We start from the raw sequence: 10,541 nt of genomic DNA on the forward strand, positions 1-10,541 counted from the left end.
TTTGTGAGAAAAAAAAAAAAAAAAAAAACAGTGAATCGACATTACTGAGTTCCCAACTCTGTCACAAAGTCACTATAGGAGGCAATGGGAGAGAAAATTGTTCTCACAAGAGAAAGAGCATGTGTAGTAAGTAAGACACGAAGAAAACGTTAAAAACACCAACTAATCTTTTTTAAGTATTTTTAGTTAGGATTTCAATGAAAGAATGTTTAAATTGCAAAAAATAAAACAACACAACGATAAATGTATTACTTTTTTAAAACTATTTTTTGTTGTATTTTTCTCTTTCAGTTTTGTTTATGTTTAATAATAGATATTTTACAAGGGAAGAAGGGAAGGGGGAATTTTTCTCTGGAACTACCATTCGCAAAGATTAAAAATATAAAAATCTATCATAAAATCCATGAAACCATAAAAAATTACAAAAAAGTTAAAAAATCAAATACAAATTACAATAATGTAATTGGTTGAATAGACTCTTTTGTAATTGCAAAAACATGATAAGAATTGCATTAATAAAAACTGATCTTAATGAAAGCTGCTTAGATATTGTGGTTTTTGTTGTTGGATGTAATAATAACAACTGTAATAATGATATTTAAGGGTTTCATTCGTTATAATAATGTGTATGCTCTAGAAAGTCCAAAATATTTGTTATATGCCTTTTTTCTTTGCACTTTTCAATAATGAAAACCAGATATTTTTTAAAAAAAAGAAACAATTGGGAAAATTTCAATGTATTTATTTGTTTGACAAGTTTGTTTTTATTTAATTTTCTGTTTGTTTTATTCAATATTTTACATAGGATATTTTTCCATTTATATTTATTAGTATTATCATGTAGATTATGGGTGTGTGTGTTTGTTGTGGGTATGTATTTTGTTTTTCTTCTTAATATACAATGCAGTTTTGTTTTGTTTGTTTTAAATTATGAGAAACGAAATAAAGAAGGAAAAAAAGAAAATAAAACAGAAATCATATTATCTTAAATTATTAATATTCGTATGTAATTTTATCTGCTTAATTTTTATTGTTATTTTTTTCATTATTAAATTATTATTAAATATATGTGTTTTTATTTCTTTTTTATACAGTTTTTTCAGTAGTTTTATATTTTAAATAAAAACAATTGCACAATTTTGAAATCGGAAATAATTTATTTCACTTATATAAGAGCAAAGCAAACTATTAATAATACATAATAATTATATTTAAAAAAAATAATAATAATGATAAAAGTATCTTTAAAAATTAGAAAAACAAAAGCTTATAAGGAAATTGTTCTAAACAATTTTGTTAAAAAATTATGTTTTAGAAAAAAATTTTGCTTAAAGTAATTAATTTGTGTAAATTATTTATAAAAAAATTCTTGTAAATTTTGTGTGTTTTTTTGCATTTTTTTCATAAAAAATAAGGCCATGCTTGGAAATCTTTTTTGGAAAAAAGTAAATTGCCAAAGAAATGCCAAAATTATTTTGGGCTTATGTGGTAATGAATATAAAAAAAATTATCGATAATTAAAATAAAACTATAAATATAGATTTGCATACTTAAAACAAAGATTCAAAGTCTTTTTCCAAAAAATGTAAAAAAATGTTTTTGCCGTTTTGTTATTTTTTTTTTTTAATTTGTTACAACTAAAGAAAGCAAAACATAATAACTTACTATCACTTTGTTGTTGGTTTTTTTGTTTGTTTTGTTTTACTTTTTCTTAGATTTCGTATAAAAAATTATATATTTATGTTTTTTATAATTGCCGCCAAATATGTATGAAGTTTTCATTGTGGTTGTGTTTGTTTGTTTGTCTATATAAAATTTATAAAATTTTCAAGGGAGGGAATTCTAAAAAAATGAATATTTTTTGTTTCCATTTCATGGTTTCTTATTGTGTAACTCGTAGATCTAAAAATGTGAGAAATCAGTCCAAGTTTGTTTTTGTTTTTTTTAGTTTTCGTATTTTTTTCCATAAAAATTAAAAAAAGTATTTTTGTTTTATAATATTAATTATTATATGTTATTTATAACATTATTGTTTTCCTTTTTTTATATATCCATATATAATAGTAGTTGTTGATGATTTTTTAATAGTTATTTTTTGTTTTCTTTGTTTTTTTATTTTGTTTATTTAGATAAAATCTTAAGAAACGTAAAAAAGAAAAGCCAAAGTTTGTAAGAATGTATTTTATGGTTAATTTCCATTTTTTATGTATGTCTACATATATAAATATATTATTAATTTTGTTTTCTTGTGTGTTTCTAGTTCACCGGGACTGTTTTGAGGGGAAGGGGGAAATAGTTTTTCAGGTCAGCAGGTCTGGGAGGAAGTTGTAAACAAAGTTCATTTCTTTCTCTTTTGCTTTTTGTTTTGCAACATCATCATCATCTTCATATATACCAAATTGTATATAATAGACTTTTTATTATTAAATATAAATTTGATTTTGTTTTGTTATTGTTATGGGCTTTTTACATCATACTTTGAAGTTATTAACATTATCGCTCAACCTAAATACTATGGTATAAGTAATAATAATAATAAACATATTTTGTTTAACAATCTTTACTCTCAGGTTTTTTGTTTTGTATGTGTGAGTGTTTAATTTTTTTTTTATTTTAATAATTTTGTATTTTCTTTGTCATAATTGTTGAAAGTTTTCTTAAATCAAATGAGAGATGTCCTGGTGGACTCATGTCAAAGACCCATTCTTTTCTTAATCTCCAAAAAAAAATTGTCATAACAGCTTTTGATTAGTTAATAAAATGTGTAAATAGTCAACTTTATATGGTCAAGAGGAAATATTAGAATTAAATACAAAATGTGTAGTATATACATACATATGTATAAATTAAAACCAAAATATATATTCGTCTAATTGATGGATGCTTTAAAAATGTCAGTTGGTAGTATAAGGAGACTTAATATAGAGTTCAAAGCATACAAGAAGGAAATGCGGTATTAAATGTCATATTATATAATGGAACTGCCAGGATTTAAATATACTTCTTTGTCTGTAATGTATGCTGACTAGAAACAAGCTGAGAGTTTGACATGCACGAGTCCAACTTTCCTTTCAACAAATTTCAACAATGGAAGTGTATTATTATCATCATCATCATTAGCTTGATCAACGACGATTTAAGAAAACTTCAACAACAATTAATTTATGAAAATAAAAACATAACTTTGATGTGGCTGCAAAGAAAAATCAAAAGAAAACCTAAAAAAGAACTGCCAATTTATGGGATGCCTATGTCTTCTCGACGCCTTCTATTGCAAACTATGATCGGCAAATGCAATAACTGCTTCTGCTTGCTCTAGAACTGTAACTCCCTCTACGCCATTGTTGTTGCCTCCAACATCACCATCATCGTCGTCGTCGTCATCGCCATCTTCACCACCATCAATCGCATGGTTATGTATTAACAGCTATTGCTATGCACTGTTCGACTGACTCATTGATAGACTCATATCTGTGCCATAGTCACCGCCATTTGGCGTGGAAGCTGCTGTGGCAGGTGGTGATGTGGATGAGGTGGCCAGCGCTGTATTGATGGACGTGGAGGTTGTGGCCTGTTGTATCGCTGTCACCAGACCCGAGGTGGGTGCCAGCGATTCTTGCGCCGCCTTTTCGGCCTGTGTCGCCTGCAGATGCGACTGTACCGAGGGTGGAATGGCATGAACGTCCCAAATCTCTTCCAGGAATTTTGGCAGTTTGCGATTCTTCAGCTTGAGAGAGAAACACATTTCTGCATTCTGATTTCCAAGTGTCCGCAGTTCGGTTAATATGGATAAGAGTTTTGCAAAGAATACGAGACTCATGGGATCGCCGCAATGGCGATTAAGTATGTAAATGCGGAGTGTATCGATGTAGTAACTTTGTATCGCTTCGACTAGTTCGGCTTCTTCGAGACCCGGCCGATCGGAGAAGATCACAATGGCAGTGAGTAAAGCATATTCGACATTGTCCACCTTCATGGAGTACATTTGTCGACAGAAATGCAGCAAGTCCTCAATATTGTCAGCCATGCCAGCCATTTTGTACGAGTCACGGGTGTACGATCGATTATTGGCAAAGAATATCGAATCTGAACTGTGATCGTAACGACGGGCCATTCTCAACATCATAACTTCCGATGAGCAGGCCTTAGCATGGGAAAAGAACAATAATATTATTTAAAAAAAATTCAAGTAAATTTAAATATACAATTGTTAACTCACCTTTAACAGAGTAATTTGATCTTCTTGTGGTATTTTGGTGAACGCTGGCAAACCCTTGGCAAATTCCACAATTAATTGTACTGTGAGTATAGTGATTTCAGTTATATGACGAAAACTCACATCCGTTTGACTTTCATTTTCATCAGGTGAACTCTGTGAAAAGGAAAAAGAAAATAGAACAATCATAAGTAAGAGTGTGAAAGATGACGTCTCTCTTCCCGGTTTTTTTTTTTTTGAGGAGAGATAACATGAGTTTCAAAAGTAAATTGCATATGGTAGCTTTAGTCTATTTGATTAAGTAAGCCATTACTCTCATTCTACACGGGAGGGAAACAGAAAACATATCCTCATAAAGTAAAGAAAGTAATTCAATGTTTTACGTTTATGTTTTATGTGCTGCAGAGAATTGACAACTCATTCATGCCGTGTAAGAACGGGAATTCTTATTGGCAGCCATATTATACGATCGAAGGCCGTTATTACACATATGTTAATTTTTTAAATGAAATGTAATATTTAAAATTAATTTTAGTCTCTCTTATTAAAATTAAATCTATTCTTCAGTTCAATTTGAGGGTAATCTTTAGCGTAGGATACAAGTATAAATTAGAAATTTATTTGATCGAATTCAGCAACTTGCAAATACGAAAAACTTTTAATTGAAAGTAGTGATAGGTTGCACACTGCCCCTGTGTCCTATCTCTATGAGTTTTTCAGTAGTAATCTCTTAGGAAATCGTAAGAACTTACCATTATACGTTTGAGATCTTCCTCGGATGGCTGTTCATAGCCATCTTGATACCATATTAATTTATATATAACTGCCAATTGATTGTACGTTAGAGGAGGTATATTTCGAGCCTGACATTTTGCCAAAATGTCTTCAGGTAACAGCTATACAGAGAAAGGAAAGAAGAATATTAAATTGTGAAAAAAGTAATTATGAAGCGAGAGCACAACATACCGGACATGTGGGATGTGTTGGCGGTTCACAGGTCATCAAATCGAGTATCTCCTTTTTGATGACATCTGTGGCACCAATACTCGTCTGCAGTTTATCCTTTTCCTTTTGCGCCTTCTTTTCGCGCCGTTTCATTGCACACTGGTTCTCTGGGACTACACATTCCGGTCGCATGCCAACGGTCAGACATTTTTTCAGGCGGCACTCTTGACATTTGCGTCGCATGTACATGTCCATTTCACAGGCATGGCCGAATTTACAGCAGTAGACTGCATTTTTGGTAACACTCCGCCGGAAGAAACCCTTACAACCCTCACAGGTGAGGGCATTGTAGTGATAACCTGATGCCCGGTCACCACAGACCAGGCACAGTTCTTCTTGCAGACGGGGCGCAGGACCTTTTTTGATTTTCTTGACATCACTAGCATCACTCGTGGAGAAGCCATTGAGACTACTTGAAGGCGATAGATCATCTCGTCCTGCAATGGAAACACAAAAAAGAAAAATGGAATATTAGCAAAAAAAAAACACAAACAAGAAGGCTTTAAACAAATATTCGAAAAACAACAAGTTGAGATTGAAGCCTTAAAACTATTGATGATCATTTAAATATTTGAAGGTTTATTTCTGTATTCCAATACGATTAGAATTACAAATGGATTGCTGTTGTATATCTTGTGCTGAATGACCAACAAAATATGCATTTCAGTGGAGTGGAGAATTGTTGTCAGTTTTGAGGCTCACTCGCTCGCTCTCTCCCTGGAAATCTGGTATAGGGTGGTATGACGTCAATTGATGGTATCTCGGTTGTATTTTTGTTATTGGCAACTGGTTATTCTGCATATATTTAAAAAAATACTAAAACACAAATTTTTGTGGGTTTGCCTTCATTACACAGACATACAAAGCTCCTTTGCTTGGCGGCATCTAGGAATAACCATTTACATTAATTGATCAACGAGAATAAAAAAATGGCTGTAGGAAATTAGAAACTTAAGTTAAACAATTGATTTGTTCCAGAACTGCAAGAATGTGAATGTTTTTACTCCGATTACCGATTTTCCCTCTATGATATCGAAAAAAATTACAAAAATAGTAGATTCTTGCAGGTTTTGGAGCAGAGCAAATACAGAACCATTCGATTTATTGGAAAGAGTTGCAGTATTCTAAGTACCATGTCGTCTGTTAAAAGTTTGTCGTGAAGGAAAGTGAGTTTTTGAAATTAATAGTAAAGAAGCTAAACTTTAAGTTCTACAAAAATGTCTCACCGTTAGCATTATTTTGAGGTTTGATGTGTGCCCATGTAGCCCTAATTAATAGATGGCATACATCGTGTAAACACGGTTAAAATTGAAGTATGAAAGGGAAACTACCACAAGGAATAAACTGAAGAATTCTTCTATATTAAGAACAAAAAGTCGGTGAATGGTAAATTTATTAGTTGTATAAATGTATAATAGTTTATTTAATACGCTTGAAAGGGGATAAATTCGTCAAAATTCATTTGGCATTTCATTTTATCCATAATATATGGCCGATTTTACACATTTCACTGGCAGTTGATTAAAACCTACCCTTGCAGAAAGGCGTTCCAAACTCGATTTATTACTGACATACCCCAACAAAAGGCGCTCCGACAGCCAATTTTACTAGTTTAATGGATAGAAAAATATATTTATCTCTAATTTAAGTGAAAGAATGCATTTCCAAAGTGTATAATAAATTGCCAATATATGAGCCTTTCTCCATGGCTTCATTTGGAAATCAGCGCATCGTGTGTACACATGTATGCGAATAAATCACATTTAATACAATAATATATAAAAATGTAGCTGTTCATAAATTGAAGATATTCCAAACTGCAACATTTTACAAACATACATGTATAGCTAAATGAGAATACATGTAAATATATGTATGTATGTATCTTAAATATTCACACAAAATACTCATTTTTAGACAATTTTATCTTTGCCTTACTAGTCCAGAAGAACTTGATAATGGCATTTTTCAAGCATGGCGAACATACGTATGTATGCCCGGGGAATGGAAAACTATGTTGAAGATGTAAATATATGTAGGTATGTGTATACTCATGTGTATATATAGTTGCTGCGACAGCTTTTGCCAAAGATATAGAGTATATGCACTTGAACTGCATTCACATGGATGTACCTATAATAAAAAACGCATAGACATACATACACACATACACATGTGTAATGTGAGTGCTTGTACATCGAATGTAATTATCTACAAGATATCGTCTATTTATTCCCCCGGTACAAATTGTTTGATTGTTGCAAAGCAAAGCAAACATCCATCCACATAGTTTATTTGTAACAACTATACCAGCGATATGTAGGTATGTAGCCATATGCACGCATCTAAATGTATTTGGTTGTTTGTGTGCCACACATGTAGAGAGTGAGTGTCTTGCTTGTCATCATCATCATCGTCGTTGTCGTCGTCGTCATTATCATCATCAACATCGGTGGTTGCACTTGAAGGCAAACTACTCTCGTGCAAATGTCAGCCATCCAGTCTTGACTATTTGGATTATATCTATGGCTATATACCAGATATGTACATGCGCCTCTATGTACATATATATAGCGTATGTGTGCTTGTGTGTCATGTTGTTATTGCTCTCTAGCACCGAAATGCCCTTCACCTCGGCCGAGTCGTGGTATTTCTTTTTTTTTGTTGTTTTTTAACATTTTCCTTGTCCTCTCTCTCTCTGCACTTTTTGTGCAAGTTTCCCATTTCGTTGTTTGCAATTGTAGTTGTGTTGGCTGTTGGTGTGCTTTGCTTGCATGAGAATGTGTTGGGCGAATAATGCACGTGCATGACGTGCTGGGTGCTATGAAAAGTTTATTGACGTATATTTTTTTGCCTCCAAATCTATGTGTGTGTCTGTGAATGTGTTTGTGTGATACAAACGACCGAAAGACCAACAAACCCACCAAACGAATTGCAGTAGCAACAACCACCAGCAGCAATAACAACAACAGCAACTTTTGCAAATAGACTCATTTTGTTGCTCCAGGCTTTTTTTTGCTCCATGCTCTGCTCTCTTCTGCCATTCTCTTCCCCGGCACTGGGCCACCACGACAAGAAAAGTTCAGTGGGCAAAAACATGAGAAACCATGATGACGAGTAGAGCAGAGGAAAAAGTGGGAAAACTTGGCTTAAGCACGTTTTTGTTTTGGTATGTGGCTGGCTGGCTGTTTGGCCATGTTCAGAGCAGGCAGCATTGGATAGATGGCTATTATGCCACTTTCCTTTCCATGACTTACAAAATGCAGAAAATGAAAAACCCCATCATCGTCGTCATCATCAACATCCAACTACCAAACAAAATGAAATGAAAAATAAGACAACTACAACAACAATAATGCAAAAAAAAAAAAATGGAAAGGAAAATGAATGAGAAAGAAGCCCGGCCAGAGCAGCAACATCAGCCAGCAACTGCAATTTGTGGCGGCACATCGTTGTTGTACAGCAACAACTTTGCCATGTTGCATTATTTCACATTTTTATGATAATGTGGTGGGTTAATGGAGCGCCAATGGCATAGCCACCCCACACAGTAGTGACTTGAGCTACCACCCATTTTTGTTGTTGTTGTTGTCTTGTGGGAAATGCAAAAGAAAATAAGCTCAAAAATGGATCTTCTTTTTTTTTTGCAACCCAAGACAGACGAGCCTAGCTACCTACCATCTGCATATTGTATTGCATGTCGACCACATGTTTAGAGATTTTCCTCACTTTAACTTCACACTCTTTGGTTTTTGTGGCGGCTTTGGATTTTCCTTTTCTTTTTTTTTTTGCAGTGATTGTCTGCGAGTGTGAGAAGATGTGATATTTTGCGGTGGCAAGCGCGCATTCATGTGTGCAATATAACACCATCATCATCTTCATCATCTCCATTGCCACCACCAGTAACAACAACACAACAACTTTCTCTTTGCAACACAAACCGATATTGCTGGCGAAAAGTAGAAAACAAACAAACGGCAACTGCTGCATTCACCAGGCGAGATTTCCAGTTTCTGCTTGTTTTGGTTTCGGGCATGCTCGCTGAAACCAGTACCAAGAAATATCATTCATTACCCATTAATATTGGAAGAAGTATAATATGATCATAATTACTATTATTATCGTCATCACCTTCACTATTATTACAAAAACAAAAATAATGTGTGATCGTAAAATAATGCTAAATTATATTTTAATTAATAATAAGTCGTTAATTTAAATAATTTGATATGTGGCCATGTTGCTTTAGCACAGTTATTGTGTGTAAATACGGCCTAATATGGCGTGGGGTGCAAAAACAACACAGTTTACTCTCTCCCACTCTCAATAAGGCAACTTCCTTTAATTTAATCCTGTGGCAGTGGGCGAAAAAAGTAAATACAACAGAGTTTGAGTAAAAAACACGAAATAAATTGCAAAAATATTAAAAAAAAATCTATATCTAAAAGGAATTAAAGTTACTTGTCTCCCGTTGCATTGCAAACTAAAGAAAAATGAAGAGCCTAAAAACCAATTTTAATTCTTGTTTACATTTTTAACTACTGATCTCATGCCCCCTAAGTTTGCAACAAAGTAAACCCAACATAAAATAAACACACATCTGTGTACTGGTTTTGTAAGCAACCCTGAAGAAGAAAATGCATTCATTATATTTGGAGTAGATAGAGGAGGGAGGGGGTGTATACACAACTTGTCCTAGGCAATTTTTTGGTTTGTTTTTTTTGTTTGCATAGAAGAGTCTGGTTTGTATGCATGCTGGCTGCCTGGTTAGCTTGCCGGTGGTGTCCCAACCAGCCAGTTTGCCAGCTTGCCTGCATAATTTTCCAATGTTACCTATTTTGTTTGTAAATTGTGATCTTGTTTTTTTTCGTTCGTTTTTTAGATTTTCTTTCGTGTCTTTTTTTTCTAATGAATGTCAAATCAAGTCAATAACAAGGTTTTGTAAAGAGAAACTTGTACATTGTTCACACAAGTATGCATACGACATGGGGGCAACACTATGTGTATATGTATACATGTGTATATACATATAGGCTGTAACATATACCTCCATGTATATGCATAACATACATATATTTACATTTTAAATACAAAAGTCAAAGTTGTTTATGTGTTGTTGTTGTTTTTTTTTGCCTTCTTCACAGAGTGAAGTGAATTGCATGGCTGAAATTTGGGTTTCATTTTGTTCTTCTTCTAGTTTACCCTTTATATGTTTGAGAAGTGTAATTTTAGCAACTTTTATATATTCCTTAATGGAGAGGAAATAAATTTGATATCCAAGACTCACTTAAGCGTTCTTTGACATATAAAATGTGGAAAA

General features: G+C 33.2%; 1 protein-coding gene across 2 annotated transcripts in view; it reads right to left on the reverse strand.

Annotated features, from left to right (window-relative positions):
• Positions 1-726: 726 nt before the first annotated feature.
• The window catches only part of LOC105262291 (ecdysone receptor), a 188,085-nt gene continuing 178,270 nt past the window's right edge, over positions 727-10,541 (reverse strand). For both annotated transcript variants that reach the window (XM_059123826.1, XM_059123827.1), the window contains 4 exons: positions 5,183-5,658; positions 4,969-5,112; positions 4,220-4,372; positions 727-4,144 (listed from right to left, as the gene is read on the reverse strand). In XM_059123826.1, the coding sequence (XP_058979809.1) occupies positions 3,434-4,144; positions 4,220-4,372; positions 4,969-5,112; positions 5,183-5,658 (1,484 nt within the window). In that variant the 3' untranslated portion in view covers positions 727-3,433. The remainder of the gene's footprint in view (positions 4,145-4,219; positions 4,373-4,968; positions 5,113-5,182; positions 5,659-10,541) is intronic.

Source organism: Musca domestica, unplaced genomic scaffold, assembly GCF_030504385.1.
Source record: "Musca domestica strain aabys unplaced genomic scaffold, Musca_domestica.polishedcontigs.V.1.1 25, whole genome shotgun sequence".
NCBI lineage: Eukaryota > Metazoa > Arthropoda > Insecta > Diptera > Muscidae > Musca > Musca domestica.